The 20,323-nt window shown below is 40.4% G+C and overlaps 1 protein-coding gene across 2 annotated transcripts in view; it reads right to left on the bottom strand.

The window, feature by feature from the left end:
• prex2 (phosphatidylinositol-3,4,5-trisphosphate-dependent Rac exchange factor 2) overlaps positions 1-20,323 on the bottom strand; it is a 128,052-nt gene that overhangs the window by 83,947 nt on the left and 23,782 nt on the right. The window contains exons 3-8 of one of the 2 annotated variants that reach the window (XM_036125396.1): positions 20,175-20,297; positions 17,274-17,378; positions 11,714-11,815; positions 10,829-10,990; positions 1,715-1,848; positions 972-1,075 (exon numbers count right to left, since the gene is read on the bottom strand). In XM_036125396.1, coding sequence (XP_035981289.1) covers positions 972-1,075; positions 1,715-1,848; positions 10,829-10,990; positions 11,714-11,815; positions 17,274-17,378; positions 20,175-20,297 — 730 coding nt within the window. Of the gene's footprint in view, positions 1-971; positions 1,076-1,714; positions 1,849-10,828; positions 10,991-11,103; positions 11,254-11,713; positions 11,816-17,273; positions 17,379-20,174; positions 20,298-20,323 lie in introns of those variants that run through there. The other variant, XM_036125395.1, reaches the window with a different exon arrangement.

Genomic DNA, 20,323 nt, shown 5'->3' with positions numbered 1-20,323 from the left:
TTCATCTATGTTCGTGTTTATCATCAAAACATATTCGATTCTATTTTTTTGCGACACTTCAAACAGTCTTTTTAAAAAAGCATCAGAAACCACATCTATTTGTCACAAAAACTATGAATTTCATGATAGGCTTAAAAATAATATACAACAAGATTTTTTTTTTAAAAGAAGCAAAGATATCAACAGACTGAAGTAAACCCTTATAATGTAGCTAAATTAGATTTTTTTTTTTTTTTTATCTTTGTAGGAACAATTTAAATACTCTCACGCTTAGCTGTTTGTTCGTTCAGGAGCAACAAAAAGCATAAAATAACAACCATCAATTTTAAACATACTGTAGCTAAAAGCATATATACTGTAGTGTGGTGTTGTATATGTATGGGATTCCTCCAGGGCGTTGGTTTTTAACCCCAGGCAGTGGGAGTGAGTGTTGGCCAGGGGGAAAAAGTGAAAGCACTTTCATTACCCAGGAATCCCAGCTAAAATACCCCCGTCACCCTGGATTTCAGACTCGGATCTCCTGTCCGTGGCGCAGAACACCCATGAGTTTCTGCTCTGCTGCCTGCTTCGCATGTTTATCCTCCTGCTCTTTCCAGAACCAAACCCATCAATCACCCGCCAAAAAAAGCACCAACACCCGTCTGTCCATCCAAGTCTGCTGGAAGGTAAAAGGTGAAATCTACAAATATAAATGATAATCAGCGGCTGCGAGAGGCCAAGAGACACAAAACGCAGGAGTTCACCCAGAACAAGCAGCAGTACATTCTCAGGGAAATGTAACCACAGACGGTAAAAGTGGCATTATGTAAATACCATCTTAACCACTAACAAAGTAATGCCACACAGTTTAAGTTGATGATTAAATCTACAACTTCTTTGCGTATTTTGCACTTTTATCCATTTACATCTGCAGAGGCATGATAAATCAGTTATAATCTAACCAAAGTGGTATTTCTCACCGCAGGGCTTACCTGTGCCATCGTCCACATTTTCCACCTCCATCACCTCAGTGTTGATTCTTCCTCTGAACAAGTAGCGTGGGCCTTCGCTGGATGCTTTGCTGTTTTTCAAACGCCTTCCACACACAAAGTAAAAACCACATGAATAAACTAAAAACCTTACGCCGTTCTGTCCATTTGTAACATCGTAATAGTAATATCTATAGGTCTACCGGTACATTTAAAAACATTTGAATATTGCACAAACTTTCAGCATTTTTTTGTCACTCATTTCAGGAAGTGAAATGCTTACATTATACAGATTCAGTACACATGGAATGTAATGCTGAAAGTTTTTGCTTCTGGTAATTTTTATGACTATGACTTGATAAAATTAAATTACTGATAATCCAAAATTCAGTGTCTCCGAAGTACATAAAATCAATTTAAAAAAAATCCTTTTCAACATAAACGTCAGGCTTCTGAAAATAATGTTTATTGTATTAACAGAAAAATATACTGCTTCAAACATCGTTCCAAATGTATCTCCTGCTTCGCTAACAGAAATGCAATGATAAGCGTGAATCAGCAAGAGTCTACTGGTTTAACTTGCACCAATCATAACTAATGTCAAGGGTAGCAGTATACTGGTACTAGTGATTTAAGCAAAAGTAACACAAAGAGGGAAACTGTACTGTAGTCCAAACTAGAAGATGCTAAAACTTGCAGCAGGTTAAAAGGGGACATGGCACATGATAAAAGGACCAGAGATGCACCTGTTTTTCTTCTTGCAATAAACCAGAAGCTTGTCAAACAGGAAGAAAACTCTCTCTTGTATATTTCCAGCTGAAATCTTCAGCAGGATGCCCTGCATTAGCATCTCTGTGCACGTATCTGTGATGTTGGAGCCCTGGAAACAAAAGACAAGCAGAATAATTAGAAGGATTTCATCAAACAGAGTATTTTCATGATTTAAGAAAAAAAAAAAGATTTTTTTAGTTTTTCGTAAAAGTGCAGCACTGGGTTGTTTATTGACAATTTGTTATGTTACAGACTAAAACTTTATATTACCTTGTTGAGTCATATAATATGAGTCCAAATATTTAAGCATTAAGTATAAAGAAGTGCTAGACAGGGACATGCATATATTTTGAGGCCAACTGAGTTGATTTGTAGGAGCACCTAAGTTCAGCTGTATATCCAGGTTGGCACATCTCAAGAATGCAGCCTTTGCCCGTTACTCTTAGCCAAGCCACTTAAGCTCAAACACATTGGATGGCATCTGAAAACAAATTTTAAAACTGCGGGACAAAATTGGATTTAGGTCAGTTTTTAACGCGTGAAAAGTCTTTAAACTAAACCATTTAACTGTAGCTCCGGTTCTACGTTTGGGATTGTTCTAATTACGAAGGTGAACTACCACCCCAGTCTCAAGCCTACTATTTCCTCTTGCAGAAAAGATGGTTAAAGTTTTCCAGCTTTGCCCTTTCAGGAGGACAGGGAATCATCTGTCTCCATCTAACTATCTTCTGTTCTCACAAATACCTTCATGTACTCTTTAACTTCATACATAAAGATCCTCTTTGGTCTTCCTCTAGGTCTCCTGCCTGGCAGATCCGGCCTTAGCATCCTTCTATCAATGTACTCACTACCCCTCCTCTGTACATGTCCAAACCACCTCAGTCTGGCCTCTGTGGTTTTATCTCCAAAACATCTAACATTAGCTGATGCACTCATTCCTGATTCTATCTATCCTCGTCACTCAGAGAACACCAACACCTTCATCTCCGCTATCTCCAGTTCTGCCTCCTGCTTCTTCCTGAGTGACACTGTCTCTAAACCATACAACATGGCTGTTTTCACCCCTGTCTTGTATCCGTTTTTTTTTTTTTTTTACTCTCGTTCAAACTCTTTTATTTCACAACACACTTGACACTTTTCTCCAGTCAGTCCAACCTACTTAGACACATTTCTTCAACTCTTTTCAACACTCACTGTACCTCTGGATTGTTGACCCCAAGTACCTAAAAATCACGAGATCATCTGCAAACATCACAGTCCATGGAGATTTTCGTCTAACCTAATCTGTCAAGTTATATGGGAGATGGTGTATCTAAATTATAAAATAGTAAATGACCTGCTCTTGAATAGCGCTTTATCAATTCCTGAGGACACCAAAGCGTTTTACACTTCTATGGCTTTCTCTCAACAATGGATTTCCTCGATACTTTTCCATTAAAGTCAGATTTGTGGAGGGCATGACTAGTAGTCGTCCAGTCGACAGATTCTCCTACTTGAGCTGTGGATCTTTGCTGCTCCTCCAGAGTCACCATGGGTCTCTTCTCTGATAAATGCTCCCCTCACTAGGCCTGTTAGTTTAGCTGGACGGGCATAACTTGGTAGATTTGCACTTCTGTCATAGTTTTTCAGTTTCACATGATGGACTAAGCAGTGCTCTGTCAGAAATTCAAATGCCGGGATATTATTTTATAAGCTAGCTGTGCATTAAACCAACAGTCAGGGACTCTTCTGCAGTGCAATCAGTGTTGTTCCTTGTATAACTTTTTACTTATTGGGCAAGAGACCGGGCAAACTGCTAATGTTGCTAATGTGACATCCCCATGTAATATACACATTTATAGAGTTTGTGGTTTAAAATCTCATTTCATTGCTTTGCTATGTGGATGTTTGGAAACTGCTCCACGTGTTTGTGTGTGCCTGATAAAAGGACCGCTATCACGTAAAGTGCTAATATCACGCTGCTAACCAGTAAGATCTCCATGAGAACACATGATCGCACAAACACACAAGTCAAATTCTTATGCGTACCCTTGCGAAAAAGAAAAGGGGTATGAAAAAGTGTCTGAGTGAGCTATATTTAAAACAGTTTTCTCCTAAAAATGACTTAACATGAATTTTAAAGACATTTTCAGAAGGATTGTATATGTAAAATACCAGGTTATGACTCCTTTAACATATATTTGCAAAAAGTTGTTGTTTCACATCACTTTATGTTGTTCTATCGCATAAAAATTCAAATAGATTGTGGTTGTAACATAATAAAATCGGGAGAAAAAAAATTCAAGCGGTAGGAATGCTGTGATATTTTTGGAGGATTACTTTTTAGAAAAGGAAATATTGCTATCTCTCAGTATTCAGATGTAGCACTGGTCAGATGAGGGACTACATAGCCCTGCCTTTCCTGTTCCTTTCCTCTCTCAGGGGTCTGTGAAAACACTCCCTCCTTCCTTCGGGCAGATTGCTGTGGGACGTTAAAACACAGCGTGGTTAATAGTCTAAAGAACAACATCCCGTCCAGCCGGGCTACGAGCTGCGTCGCTGTGCCTGGTCGCCACATTTCTTGGGCGTCCAGCTGCAGAAGTGATAAAGTGCGCTGTCTTTTCCCCTAAACTTTGCGCGCTCTGGGAATTTATGCACCCCCGTTTGATCAGCCTCTCTCGGAGCTAAAAATAACCCCACATGCTCGCAGAGGCAGAAAATGTGCTAAGCATTTCCTCCTGCTGGAGACATCAGCCGGCCAAAACCTTTCAGGCTTTTTCCTTCTTTCCTCTCCTCGCCCTTTCTCCTCCCTTTCCCTTCTTATGAGCAGTTCTCACTTTTCTCCCTTCTCTTCTCCTCTTGGTCCTTTATTCCTTCCTCCACGTTATTTATTTATTTTTATTTTTTTGGTCACCCCTGAGGCTTTTGACCAGATGTTAAACTAATCTGCTGCAAGTGAATATGTGGACAGCAGACACACAGAACTTGTTTAGATCGTTTGAAGGAGCCAACAATGACATTAAACTATTTGAGACAACAAAACTACATTTCCTTCAAGGCCAATCCAAGTGTTAGCTTTTATTGTTCACGACACTTTTAAAGATGGCTTGCTCTCTTCTAGTCAACTTTCCTTTGCACCTCAGCCTAATTCTGCTTAAGTCAAAGCACTTCAAGGCACCATTATCTAATTTTCAAAAGTGTTTCTTATGGAGTCAAAGCAACTACCAGACATTACAACGGCAAACATAATCAAGATAAAGGATCCAAATCTAGAAGATTGTTCAAACAACAATATTTTACCGCTGATATACAACAGGTTTATAAAAATGTCACTGAAACTGTTATTTCAGGATCAACTCAAAAAGTGAAAAATGCATTCTATATGAACTCATTACATTACTGAGATTTGATTGAAGCTTTCATTGCTGTTAATTTTGATGAATAAGAATTATAGCAAATAAACCCCCCAAATTCTCAGACTGTTTAAATATTGCGTCAGACCAATAAGAATAGATAGCTTCAATCACGCTGCAGTATTATGGCTTAAGGTGGGACGAAAAGCAAGAGGTTTAAGCATGTCTTGACTTGTTTAACTTGTTTTGGTTTCTCCTGACGCCTGCTTCTTATGACATTTTTATTTGATAACGTGCTAAAAGCAACCTTTGGTAGGCGGGCGCTAGGTGTCGCTTCGCCCAATCAGCTTGGAAAGTTCTGCTGAAGGTTCCTCCTTTCCCCAAACGGATTCGATGGGAGCAAACCTAGATTGATAATGTGTAGAACGGAGACGGAGAGTGCTACACATTATCAACCTGGCTTGCCAGGTTACTATAAACTATATGCAGGACATTAGCTACAACTGTTGGGCAACGTTGGAAGCGTCTTACATGCAACTAAGGAGAAAAGGGATCAGACATTTGCTTCTATCTAGCTCCCAGAATCTGGAAGAATCCATGTTGCTTGAGGTCCGTTGTGAAGTTTCCACAGTTAGTGATGATTTGAGGAGCAATTTCATCTGCTTGGGTTGGTCCGCCGTGTTTTATCAAGTGCAAAGTCAGCACAGCGCTCTACCAGGATATTTCCGAGCACCTCATGCTTCCCTCTGCTAACAAGATTAACGTAGACGCTGATTTAATTTTATTTTACAACTTGGTACCTGCTCACACTGGCAAAAAAAAGTACCAGAACCTGCAGTAATGACCATGGTATCACTGTGGTTGACTGATCAGCAGCCTTGCTCTGACATCATCTCCTCAGAGAGACTGTCAGCTATTAAGAATAGGGACAGCGGACCAAGTAATGCAGATTATCCCCTCTATCCAGCAATAGGGTTGCTGGATAGAGGGGATGACATACAGGTTCTGACAGTCCACACACTGCAGGATAGATGCGAGATCACTTGTGTAGTTAGAAAACATATGTTCGTGAACTTTTAGAATTTGCTGCTTTGCTAAACTTTTTGGTAAACAAATTACAGAAGTTATAAGATGTAGGTAATGCAAGTAGTCACAAAGCATCAATCAACACCTTGATCAGCGACACCTCTGGGGCTCAGCCTCAGCAGTCAGTCTGAAAGAGCCCTTACAGATATTACTGTACTGTACTGGTGCATATAGGGAAAAGAATATGGGCATGCATTTCAGAACGCCAAAATGTTTCTACTAAAAACTATTTTATGTGATATTCTTGCCGAGAAAATGAATTTGGGTTTTTTTATTAGCTGGAAGCCATCATCATTAAAATTAACCGAAAAATCTGTTGGGATATATCCACAGTGAATTACATACTGACAAACTTAACTTTTAAGGGATATTTATTTAAATGTGCCTCTATTTTTATGGAGTCAAACAACTGAACCGAGCAGTATTTTAAAGGGAACAAGCAGGAATCCAATTAAACGAGGGAAAGGATGAGTGAAACATTAAACCCAAAAAAGGCCAAATTCAGCAAACCCCTATGACAAAAATGCAGTAGATTTAAAAAAAAAAGAAAAAAATGAAACAAGAGAACAGAAATCCAGGTGAAAACCAGATGGAAACAACCGCACTGAGGTCTAAAATTGCAACATTACTATGACCCAACTTTGACAAAACACAGACACTTCCAGCGCTGACCAACCGGCAATCACCGTCCTGCCAAACGCTGGCAGTCATCACAGTTGTGACCACAGCAGGCCATCGCCCTGTCTCTCCCACGCAACGTACGCAAACCTGCCAGGAGGCCTCCGAGGCAGGCCAGCAACAGGGCAGGACAGTGCTAATGAGCAATCATCCCGGACAGGAGAAACGGAGGGGGGAAATTTTTCACAATCACATCTCATCCCTCCCATCATTCCTCAAACACCCACACAGGAAAACAAAATGCAAACCATCACTCAAGCCTCGCTCTCTTTTTTCTTCTTTTTTTTTTCCCCTCCAGTGTTTAGTTCCAGCCTGTTCAGAGGAGCTGCAGAGTCTGGTGAGCCTGGGCTGCAGCCGTCGAGACTTTCCAGGTCCAGAAAGAGCTAATGTTTGTAATTAATAAAAGTGCAGGCGAGAAACCGCAGAGGAGCAGCAGCCAGGACTGCGCTGAGTAAAAGATGTCACCCCACCCAACACTGAACCCGAGACGCACTGCCCTATTCTTGGATTTCAGCATATCGGCGTCTGTACTGGATCTTTATTGTCTGATTATTTTTATTTAGATCCGAATAGCAAACCACAGTTATACACAAGTCGCTTGGCCTTACTTTTCTTCTTTCGGCCCTGTGAAGATAATCAACTCAAGATGAAAAACTCCACATCTGTTTATGCTTCTGCAGCACATTTTACACTGAAACACAACATGTCCTGCTAATGCTAAAACAACACGGCTGAAAAGCTTGACACATTCCTTTAATGTGTCAAAGGTAGTCAGGCAATTAATGGTGTTTCTTAACCTTTCCATATCTATCATCTCCCCTAAAAAAAAAACAAATCCATAGAAATTAGCTACATCTTCTAATTTCTTATTCCAGTACTCTTCCATTGACAATTACTGGGTTTGTTTAACTTTCCCCCAACACTCAAAATGCTGTACACCAAAGAAATTAAATCTATCTACAAAACAAGATGAAGACTTGACTTCAGATTCAACCATGTGGGGAAAAAACAATTTTTTTGTTACTTTCATACGACAGGATGAGGAATCTTAAAAGGCTACAAAAGGTACAACCCTTCTTATTTATCTACAGCTTACAGAGCTTTGCAAAAGTATCCGTACCCTTTAAAATTTTCCACGTTTTATCACATAACAGCCACATACCTTAGGATTTATGTAGACCAACACGAAGCAGGGCACCATTGTAAAGTGAAATGATGCATGTTTTTTGTAATTACCATTAAAGTCCGATAGGTGTAGATTCATATAGACCCCTTGACTCTGGTGCCTGTAAATACAATCCAGTGTAACCAACATCCTTCAGAAGTAACCTATTTAGTAAACAGGGTCCACCTGTGGCTAATTTGATCTCCGTAAATACTGCATATGAAGGTAAAAGAGCGTGAAACACTGCAGTGGCAGCATCACGCTGTGCGGGTGCTTTTCTTTAGCAGGGACAGGGAAGTTGGTCAGAGTTGATACAAAGTAGGGACACGGAAACAAATATAGGCCAATCCAGGAACAAAACCGCTTACGCAAGAGCAGGCCAGGCAAATTTACTTATAGCACCATTCATACCCAAAGCTGTGAGGGCTATCGCCCCCTGCTGAGAATCAAATAAACCACCAATCCCAGCTCTTAGTCTGTTACATGTTTACAAACAGGCTGCTGATTCCACATGCTCTCGATCCGACTGAGAATCGTGGTTAAAATCGGAACAACACACACAGCCTGCCGTTTCTAAACGGTCCTAACTAGTGTGAAACTCCACTGAATTGTTATCTCCACAGGACAAGTGTATGCTGTGGTATTCTGCTCTATTGCTGGTCCGCTTCTCTTACTGGCTTCCATGTTAGCAAGCTGCTGCTCTTTAGCCAATGTAAAATACCAAATGCTGCGCTCTGTTTTGGCAATCCTGGGAACTCTCATATGATTGGGCTCAGCAACCAGGAAGTAAACACGGGATACACATTGCATTGAAGTTGATCAGCACTGTAGCTCTAAGTTTGAAAGAAGAAAATCTTGACTAGAGCATTGTTGATGGAGAGGACCAATTATTTATAGGGAATATTGCTTCCATCCTGGTTGACAAATGAGAATGATTTAGGTTGATTTTACCGTAAATATCTTACCTATTGCTCCTTTAACTTCCAGGAATGTCTGTCTAATACATTCACACAATTGTACAGTATTTTCTACATCATCCTATAAACTGACTGCTAACTGTCTTTTTGACTTGCGTATCAGTTAACTTGAACATTTCAATTGTTGCTTATGACTATTTGCCCACTTTTCAAGCTCTCAGGAAGCGTTTGTCTGATACATCAATTCAACTGCACAGTAATTTACATCGTCTGTAAACTGACTCCTATCTGTCTTCTTTTGACTCGAACACTTTAGTTTCACAGGAAGTGTTGTCGGCGCGTTCAGCTTGAACATCATGTCTTGTTTGTGTCTCTGTGTTATGTGTGAATCTGTGTGAATTCCCAGCCGGCATCTCCCCAAAACCTCATTATGGTCACATAATGACAAAGATTCACAATTCTTGGTACACAATATAGTTCCAGGTGCCTTACAGGATATCAAAGGAAATTATAAAATAACAAAGCCTCACCACAAATCCATTGAATAAAAGAAAAACATTAAATTGCAGATATTAAAGGCATAAAAGTCACAAATATTTCAAACAGTTCTTTAGTGTTAGAGGTTGTAACAGACTTGAGCCCGGGGTGGAGGTTCACCTTTCAGCAGGGCAGTGACCCATACGACCAGAACTACAACAAAATGACTTGGGTCAAACCACACTCATGTGTTAGAGTGGCCCAATCAAAGTCCAGATCCAAAACCAAATGAGAATCTGTCAAAACTTGAAATGCTTGAGTAATTTTCCATAAAAAAAATTAATAAATAAATTAAGAAACTGTTCAGTTTCTAAATGTGCAAAGCTGGTAGACCTACAACCGTAACTGGTTTTGGTATCAGGGGTGCTGGATACAAATGCATAACCTGACAACAGCCAGCTGCATGTATCGCTCCGCCTAGCTCCACTCACATACATCTGGGACACGGCTCATTGAAAGTGATTTCCCCAACCAAATTTTTGGTCTGGCCAATCAGGACGCAGGGCGGGTGTTTCATGGATGTGACGTAGTGGAGAAGCCACCGTGAGATTCCAATAACAATGGCGGCTCGCATCGAGGAAGCAAGCGTTAGCATTGATGCTGCTATTTCTTCCGTGTTGTCCAATCTATCTGATATTGTTTCATTAAAAGAACATCAGAGAACGGCTCTGAAGGCTTTTGTTGGCGGAAACCATGTTTTCGCCCTTCTCCCGACCGGATTTGGCAAGTATTGTCGACACCTTTTCCGCGGACCGCCTCGCGGAGCGGGGGGGACGACACGTTTTCCGCGGCCGCCTCGCCAAGATAGCGCTGCGGGAAACCCTGCACTAGAGCCGCAAACACATAAAAAAAAAAAAAAAAGGGTTTTTTTTCCTGCGTCGGTCTCATCAGCGTCACGGGTTAGCTTAGGTGTGACTGGTTGAAATAGCACGTCGATAAAGATGACAGACAAGTGGCTTATCCAATCATATGCAAGGAGTTTTGATAAGGCCCAGCCTTCAGTAAATGCAATGCCTATGGCGGTGTCCCAGATGTATGTGAGTGGAGCTAGGCGGAGCGATACATGCAGCTGGCTGTTGTCAGGTTAACAAATGTATGGCACACGCTCAGATTTTCATTTGTAAGGAATATCCAAGATTTTCCTTCCACCTCACAATCCCACACTTCTCTTTACATACAATCGTAATTACATTTATTGAAGCATGCAGGGTGTGAACAATAACTTGAATACTGAGTAGATTGCAAGGTGCTCTACAAGCAGCCATGACTTTCAGATTTGGTAAAAGAAGCCCTGAATCATGTCAGAGTAGACTAAAACCAGACAGTGACACAAAAAAAGGGAATAAAAAGTTAAAGCATTTGGCCAAGACCCACCTCCCATCCCTCGATATGGGACTGCCATTCCTCTAAAATCTCCAACTTTTCCATCTGCCTCTTGGCTTCATTGATGCTGGAGCACACAGCCTTCATCACCTGGAGGGCCTCCTGCACCAGCGCGTGGTCGTTGTGCTTCTTAGGGGTCCTCTTCAGCAGCTCCTTTGAAGATAAAAATATCATGTGTACACACAGAAAATGATCACACCCTGCTTTGCTTTCAAAACACATTGGTCGGCTGGTAAGTCTTCCAGTTTAGATGAGGCGTGAAAAACCTGCGAGAAGACTGTATCACATTTTCTTCTCCGCTTTACTTTTCTCCCCTCCAGTAGCTTTTCAAATCACTGCCGAGGTCTACCAATAGTGACGGGAAACTCATAGTTTAAACACTGTTTCAGTATGTCGGCTACCAGCGGGCAGATTTACACTCTAGTGGACATCTCTGCAGCCACTGACGGCTATCTGTGTCACTTTACAGAGAAGGGGAGGCCCCAGGCAGCTGGAAACCTTCAACTGGCTGAGCATCAGATTACCCCCCCTTATTATTATAGCATCTCTGTGCACATGCTGGTGGCTGTTTAGGGAATGCCGGGTGAATTAATAGATCTCAGCAAGATGAATGAGACGGGACAGCTCAGATCATCGAGTCAGAAACACAGCCTTTGAAAACGGATCGCGTTTCGCTCCCGTTTCGCACAGAAAAAGGAAAAGTCTGGGCTAAGAGGTGGGTGCGCAGGTGTGAATGGGTCCAGTCAGTGTTTCTGGAAGAACAGCTGGGCGGAAGGCGGTCATGATAGGTCCTGTAACGGTGTGCCACTGCGTCAACTCCTCAGAACTAAAGCGAAGATGCGTCTGCGCCTGCAAAACATGAGGGCCCATACTCACTTTGAGCAGCAACGGGTACTTGCAGATCCTCTGAATGGGAGCTACCAAGTAACCTTCGAGTGGCACCTCGGTGTTTTTCCTGCCTCCCAGCAACATGCAGTTCTGCAGCAGAGAAGAGGAGAGCAGGTTAAACATTAGCTGGGTTTGGTGAGGTTTTAATGGTCTATGCCAACTCCTCAAGCACAGATTTGTTTTTGGTGCCATTTGTCTAAAACTCAAGTTTCTAATCACTAAAAGATTAATTTTTTTTCCCGTCACATGCAAGCTGTAGATTAAAGAGTAATGAATAACCATGTGAGTTATTTAAAACATTTTTGATAAGATGCTACTTTCATCAGATATATAAATATACATGTATGATCAAAGAGCAATAGTGGAAATAGATTAACGCCTGAATTTAACAGTAAATTAACTCTACAAAGAACCAAAAGGAACGTTATACTAACACCAGCTTTAAAACAAGGGGAAAACTGAGAAAGAGTAAATGTATTTATTTTGATATATAAACTGGATGCATTTCTTTAGTTAAGCACCCTGAGATGACATTTGGAGTGAATCATTGCTGAATAAATAAACTGCATCAAACTGAACTGAAATTCCCCGATGTCTTTACTAGAGAGTTCGGTTTGAGATGCTACTGTGCGATCATTATTATAAGGCTACAGCTAAAAATGAACACAGTGGCTTCTTGCACACCCACAACGAGCTCATCTTTGTGCTGCCCCACGCACAACAAAACAGACCCACTGCCCCAAAATATTTATAGTATACAAGTTTTAGGAAACAATACGACCCAAAAAATGGAAGGACAGACAGACAGACACACCAATAAATGTCCGCTGCCCTTTCAATTTCCGCTCCTGCTAAAAGGATTAAAAGCTGTCATTTCTTATAACTTTGGGGGGATTTAAGTCAGTTTTACAGGACAGAGACATTAGCTCACATGTCTCTTATTACTGCCCAAATGTTTAATGCTGTGTAATAAGTCCAGGGTATTTTACCCTGTTTTTTTTATCATGTGAAAGGGTTGTTTATAGGGCTGCGGTAAAAATAAATAAATAGATTTTTCAATTCTAAATCAATTCTCATATTGATTCCTAAAGATTGATTCATATAACCAAAGATTGATTTATCTAAAAAATGCATTTTCTACTGTGAACTTTAATGTGGCTCCTACTCCGCTCTGGGACGGGAATTTTTAATGTCATATTTTTAATAATGCACCAGGTTAGTGTCCAAATAGAAGCTGTAGATATCTCTGACATCCTCTGACTTCTACCCTGGATCTGTTTGAGTATTCTGCCCCACAGAATGTTTGTGAAAGCATTTAAGTCATTTAACCTAGAAACATCCTGTGAGAATTTGGTTTTCAGCTCATGTGTCCTCAACAACTCTTCAACCATATTTATACACTGGTGTGTCTCCTCAAGTAGAACACTTTTTGACACCTTTCAACTACTTTCCAGGTTGTTTATACCAAAGACTGTGATCTTTTTTAATTTTTTTCAACAATTCTTTTCTCAAAAGAATGTCCAACAGTCTTGTGTGCTGTTTTTGCATGAGCTAATGGCTTTAAATTATCAGAAAAAAAGTTCTGATCGGCATTGCATTGCAGACCTGGAAGCCCCAACATTGGAAATTGTTCTTTGAAATGGTTATGCTAAGAAGCCTGTGCATGAGGTGGAGATATGTAAACACAATTCGTGTGTAAGCTAATTTTTGCATATTAGTAAATGGATGTTTCATACCTGCAGAGTAGAGCTGCACAATGCATTCAACTGCAATCCCAAATGAATATGTGGTAGGCTGCTATATTAGAGCTCCCCAGTTATTACATTCTGAATTAAAGAGCAAGATTTTGTAAGTTCAATGGTGTGTGCCTGTCCTTAAGACTTAAATTTAGTAACCCAAGGTGATAAAGCTCAGAACGAGTGGTGAGGGCACTACATGGAAAAGAAAGAGACGATTGACAAAAATATGGGTTCAACGTCATCGCAATAACAACAGTATATATTTCTTAATCTCATGTATCCCCACTGAATAAATTGACAACATTTTAATCCCAATTAAAAACATTTGCCAAACTGGGGGAAAAAAAAAACAGTGGCCAAATAAAGCAAATACATTTGGCACAAAATATCGTCTGGGGATTGTTCAGATGTTTAAATGCCAGCATTGGCCATTAAAAGGAATGTATCGAGTTCTAGCAAGAGCAAATGTTAGCATATTGGCTGTAAGATCGGCTTAGTACTGCAAACAACAAGAAGGGAGAGATTGAGATGACAGCTCAATAGAAGAGCTGCCAAAGCAGCAACAAAGAACAATGTATTTTAAGCCAAAGCATATAGAATAATATTTAATAATATTAATAATACAACATTTCAATATAAATACTTCTGAAATTAACAGATTAATCTCTGGTAGTGCATCACAGCTGCTGCAGGAAGGAAGTTAGAGATTTAACAATATAAAAACTCCCATGAGCCCTTGTATTAAATATTGCGGGATTGTTGACCCCTTTAGACCAATAATTGTTGTATATTTGGTCCTGTTGGGTCAAAAGCTTCAATGGTAGCAATAAAAATGCACCATAATAAAAGTTTCTAGAGTAACAAGTCATAGAAGAGTTACTGTCAAAAGTTTTGGATTAACAAAAATGATGTATTTTATGTTCGTATACATTATACTGAACATTAGTGTGGTTGTTGACTTCAGATATGCCTCCCCACAGCTGGGGAGGCCAATGTGCCAGTACAAGACGACAAAACAGGACAGGTCCCTAAATTTGCAGACGCATGGGCAGAACAAAAAGCACACAAAGCAATATACACTGTTTTAGCGTTGGCATAAGAGTCAACTCAAATAAGAGTCAAACATCATCTACAGTTTTCATGACTATTCAGTCTGTCTAATGTGCCATTGAAAGGCGATTCGATGCACTGTTCTTATCATCTTTCACATTCACAAGATAGCTTGTGCAAAGCAGAAAAAGCTGTATAGAAAATTGCAAAGCAAAGCAAAAATGAAAAGGATAAAGTCTCAGCTGTCAAGACTGAGAATAAAATTAATTAGATTTTTTTTAAAGCAGGCTAATATCTTTTTTTAAAGGGTTAAAATGTTCATGATGTCAGGGGAAAATGTCGGACCAGCACAATATATACACACAACTCAGATCAGATAAGATTACGTCACAGAATTTCAGGCACTAAATGTATTGTGCTTAAAAAGCAAACCTAGGTAATGATTATCTGTAAGTGAAGGGTGTTTTTGTTTTTATATTTAATTCCAGCTATGTCATTTTAAAAATTGTAACAGTACGAGTGGTTTACGGACAGAGTTTAATGACGACTGAACATGAGATAAACAGCTAAAATAGTAAATCTAGGTAGAAAGGCACCTTCCTTTTAAGACTGCGTATGGCGTCAATAAACTTAAACCCGAGTCTTAGATCAGGTTGAACACTCAGCGAGTCCTTCCTCAGTATTTAATATAGGTGGTACAATAAACTGTTAAAATATAACGATGTGCCTCTTTTAATATTCAGCAAAATTCTGCAAAAAAAAACTCTTCATGTTATGGAAAGACCCTTTTGATGCAACAGAAAACATAACATAAAAACATGCATATCAATTAATCATTAATTGATCAATAAGATCAATCACCTTATATTAGCTTTATGTGATAAGTAAATATACAATCTATAAGTGCTGTAAGGTTACTGACAACACGTATCGGTGTGCAGGCTGATTGGCAGAGTAAACCACAAAGTTTTTGTATCCCTGAGGTGTTTTACGTGAAGACAGATAAAGCAGAGAGATTTAAAAAGGTATTTATATAAAAAAAAAAAACATTTTTTATATGTGCAGCCATTTGTGATTTTCTTTGAGGCTGCTAAAAAGCGAGAGAGAGCAAGACTTTCAGTAGACAAGACAGGGATGCTGAAGGAAGTCTAGTGATGATAACCTTTCTTATCCCGTTGAGCTATTAAGCTGAATGTGTGTTTGAACATGTTGGATTTAAAAATTTTGGCAGCCTTTCAGAACTTGAAAACTTGAGGTGAGGATCTACATTTTCTAAGGAATACACTGGGCTGTTAAAGTGATCCTAATTGCTTATAGAAGCTTCGGCAGAGTTCATCCACTTTGTAACAATTATGTCCTTGTTTTAAATGATTAAAACCCAGATTCACAGCAGCTGCTGTCTGACACCCCACAGCGTGACTTCACCTTTGCATTTGAAGTAAAGAAAATAATGATGAATCATGGCAGCAAGGTGAGAAAAAATATACTTAATGCCTTGCTTATATCCTCTTTAAAATTTCTGTCTCTAACCTGTGAAAATATAATTAAACTTGCATTCTTTCAATCAAGTACATCCTTTGTTGTTGTTGTTTGATATTTCAATTATTTAGTGATAAGTCACTACTTCCACAAAAATACATTCCTGCATAGAATATTGCTATTTATCTTAATCTTTTGATATCTCAAAATAAATGAGATTTTTTTTTCTTTCTCCATGCAAGTCTGTAAAGTCTTCCCAGTGAAGCATTTGAAAAGTTGCACAAATCTTGGGCTCTGTACTAAAACCTTAGCACGGTCACTTGCAGCTAAACCAAGAATTTGACCTTCACTTGATCAAAGCAACCCTTACCTTTGTGCTGCAAGTTAAACGTTACAAGGTCAACTAGCAATGATCATTCTCACCTCTCCTCTGACCCAAAATGTAGCTGACGTGCTACTGAATTACAGTGCAAGCACTAAACCAAACTTTTTTGGCAGGCAACAGGTCAAAGGTTTACTGGAGGTTAATGGATATCCTCTCCCTGGTCACTACAGCTCCCAGTAGGTAAGCTAAGGTATGGTAACAAATGGCTTCGTGTGCAGCTTGGAAAGTAACAAGAGACCCAAACAGCCCAGATGGGAAGTTTGGTCACCAAAAGGTCGAGGCTATAAATCAATGTCAATTAATATCTCGCTTCTTCTGGCTGCCCTGACCAAAGACACGGTCGATCAGACAGAGATACTGGTGCCACTGCTCTCTGATGACAGGTAAAGCATGCACATATACGATCTGAAACTCTCAGTCCATCAATTACATACTAACAAAAAGGTTGCAAATTTACAAGAGGCAGGAAAATCTATAAATAAAAAGGTGTAGCAAAGTTCAGTTTTCCCTTTTTAAGGGGTATCATCAAACAAAACAGCTGATGACTGTGTCCAAGCTGCCCGCAGGACAACGTTTTTAAAAGGAAGAATGAAGTGTGAATGCGCGGTAAAAGGTTGCGAATCACAAGACTCAAAGCTTGGCAGCAAACAAGAGTGAGTACATTCAGTGAGCTGGAACTAAAGATGCATTCATCCTTTGTTCTGGCAACACGGTCCCCCCATGTGGAAGTGAAAGTTTTCCGGGAACGGCGGGACGGAAACCAGGAGTCCGCCCACGCATGGGCCAGAGGTGTCTCTGGCAAGCTTCGATACTGTCCAGTGTCTGTCTGCTGGTCACAGTTTGCACGAAACACATCCATGTTTCAAGCTCATGCTCTCTTGTTTATGTCTCTCACCAGTAAGCAGGTCCTGACGCTCCTGATCTTGTTGAGCTCCAGCAGGAGCCTCTGGGCCTTCTCGTGGTTTCCGCAGTACTCATCGTAAATCTGGAAACGGCTCCTCTGCAGGAGACAGAAAGCCAAAGTGAGCCGAAGCGAAAATGGCAACGAAGACACTTTGAAGGGAAAAGAAACGAGGGTTTAAACAGAAATGCAAAAATTCATTCATCCTGTCATTTAAAGTGACATTTAACCTGATCATCACACCTTAAAAAGATTTGGGGGGGTGGGGGGGGGGGGGGGGGGGTTCTGTGATAAAACAGAAACAAGCACTACAAAAAACTTACCGTTTTTGGAGTGGCTGAATTCTTGCTAGGTATGTTAACTTAAAATCGTTTCGACATATCAATAAATATACAAAACGCTGATAAATTGATCAGAATTTCCAGATTCTTAATGCTCTGCTTCAATTTGAAACGATGGCCTTATTGCAACATTTCGATTAAGTTCAGTCATAATAAGTAATTCCATCTCATCTGGAGGTTATTTGATACTGGGCTTTTTAGATATCTTCATAAAACAGTGCTGGTGAAAGATGTACAGGCACTCACTGTCGGCATGGCTGTCACATTAATATTGGGCCTTTAAGGTTTCAGTTAAAATGTTTTTGTTTTTTCATGGCTGAATAATCACATTAATAAACAACGTCACTGAATCTGAGCTGCACCCAAGATGGGTTTTTTTGTAGTCCTCAACCGCGGCGGGATTCTGTCAGGATACGACAGTCTTCTTGGTTAGAACTGCTAGCGTTAGTTTAAACTGACTGCTAGTCTGGGTCCCCACATTTTCCACTGGTTTATGGTCAGGGATCCTGGAAAGCCAGTCCAAAAGCTTAATGTTTGGGACCATTGTCCTGTTGGAACAACCTACCTTTGTCCAAGAATCAACCACCTGGCCCTAACTAGTTATGATGTTCAGGGACCACCAAAGCTCAAGTTGATTGGAAACTGCAAGACGATGGGATAACAGCATTTCTGTCCACAATGAAATGAGACAAATACCTTCCGGAGAAATGATTTACGCTCAAATGAAACAAAGATTGAGTTATTTAGCCACAACAACAAAGGGCATGTTTGGAGGAGTGAAGGGGAAGAACCCCGTACCAGCTGTCAAGCATGGCAGTGGTAGCGTCATGGTAGGGGATTACTATTAGTAGTACTAGTTATTTTCCACAAAATAGATGGTTGCAATTTGGACACAATTGGTTGTTCTCGCAGGAAAGTGATCCCAAGCATCCATCAGAACTGGTTTTAGAATAGATAAAAAAGGTTAACATTATTTGTAACCCATAAGAAAAACTATAAACTGTGTTTATAAGCCATGCATGTGACAACTAAACCAAACTAAATTATGCAGGTACAAATCTGTAGAAGGTCTTAATGTACAACCTAAAGCTAATTTCTAAATGCACGTGTGAAACTGAAAGGAAAACAGCAAAAGCTTTGGTAAAAAAAAAAAAAAAAAAAAGCTTTATAAAGTTTCACAATGTTACATGTTTTGTTAATCCACCTTTTAATTAACAGTACATGGATTTTTTTATTTTTTTTTTGCAGGGTCTGCTGAACTTGAGATGTTTTATTATCTACATAATTCTGACAGAAAAGTTAAGAAACCCCATAAAAAAAGAAAGCATAAAAGGCCACCGAGCAGACATATGCAGTGAGAAATTCTTCTAACTCTTCTTGAAAGACATAATGTGTTTTGAGGGATGAGTGTGTGTGTGTGTGTGTGTGTGTGTGTGTGTGTGTGTGTGTGTGTGTGTGTGTGTGTGTGTGTGTGTGTGTGTGTGTGTGTGTGTGTGTGTGTGTGTGTGTGTGTGTGTGTGTATCAGACGGATGGGAGGGTGGGGGGTTGTGCCTTCCATCATATCCTGTCATCTGTCTTGCAGACATATGACCAGCAACTTTTCACCAAAGCTATTCATATGACATCCCATGCTCGATTGTCTTTTGAGAGGCGGCAGAGAGACCAGATCACGCAGCCTCTAAATCACTCCCTACAAAGTCACAGCAGACCAGCGAAAATAAGCCACAGTCTGCAGGCGAGCTGCTGAGCCCTAGCGATGAACACTGAGGTGGAGATCCTGAGATTGAACTGCTGCAACAACAAGTTTGGCCCCATACGAACGCAACAATAATCATACTGGATACTTTTGTTTCCTGCTTGCTTCAGACTGTCTACACTCGTTCATTTTCCCACAGAAATAAAAGGATGACAGCAATTGTCATCAATCAACGGTTTGCCTGGATAATTTTCCTATTTTAGAACATTTTCACATGAACGCAACACTCCTGTAAGGTAAAGTTTGACTGTCCTGCAAATACAAAGAGAAGAGCATCTAAATCTGCTGCATCTCTGTGCACTCACAGGATTACTTATGACTGAATTATGGTCATAAGTTTCCAGTTTTTTAGCTTTGAAGTGTGTCCCATTCCCTAAATCAAATTATCTCATGAGAAACCATCTGCCATGTGCGCTGCAGCTAGATCGTCTTTCTTTTCACCTGCCTCCAAACGGCAGAGAGCAGCGGCGGGCGCAGCAGAAGTTCAACAGAAGGATGGTCAGATTTATTGCACTTTAAAAGCCATAACATGCCGGTACGCCTCAGGGCCTCTGCATCAAAGTAATGTGATATATAGGTTCTCAGATCAGCATGTCGGAGCCACATCAAGAATATCACACGTGCTCCGTCTCATCGCGAGTAATCCAGAGAGATTAATTCATGACATGTGGAGTATCCTTTTGGTTTTTTTTGTTGTGCTACTAGACCTTCGTGTGCTTTGGAGGAACCAAAGTTACAGGGAAGAGTGCGTCAGCGGAAACGGCGTCGAGCTTAAAGAGGACAGGAGAGCTACTCACAAAGTGCAGGAAGCAGCGGCCGATTTCGTGGTGCGGGTGAGGGTCAGGCTGCAGCAGCTCCTCCACCATGGAGAGGAAGTCCTTGTGGACGGCCAGAATCTCCTCAATGTTGGAGAACAAAACCTGGGAGGGGAAAGCGCCGCACTATT

Source organism: Fundulus heteroclitus, chromosome 21, assembly GCF_011125445.2.
Source record: "Fundulus heteroclitus isolate FHET01 chromosome 21, MU-UCD_Fhet_4.1, whole genome shotgun sequence".
NCBI classification, from domain to species: Eukaryota; Metazoa; Chordata; class Actinopteri; order Cyprinodontiformes; family Fundulidae; genus Fundulus; species Fundulus heteroclitus.
This window is presented reverse-complemented; position numbering and strand designations above follow the sequence as displayed.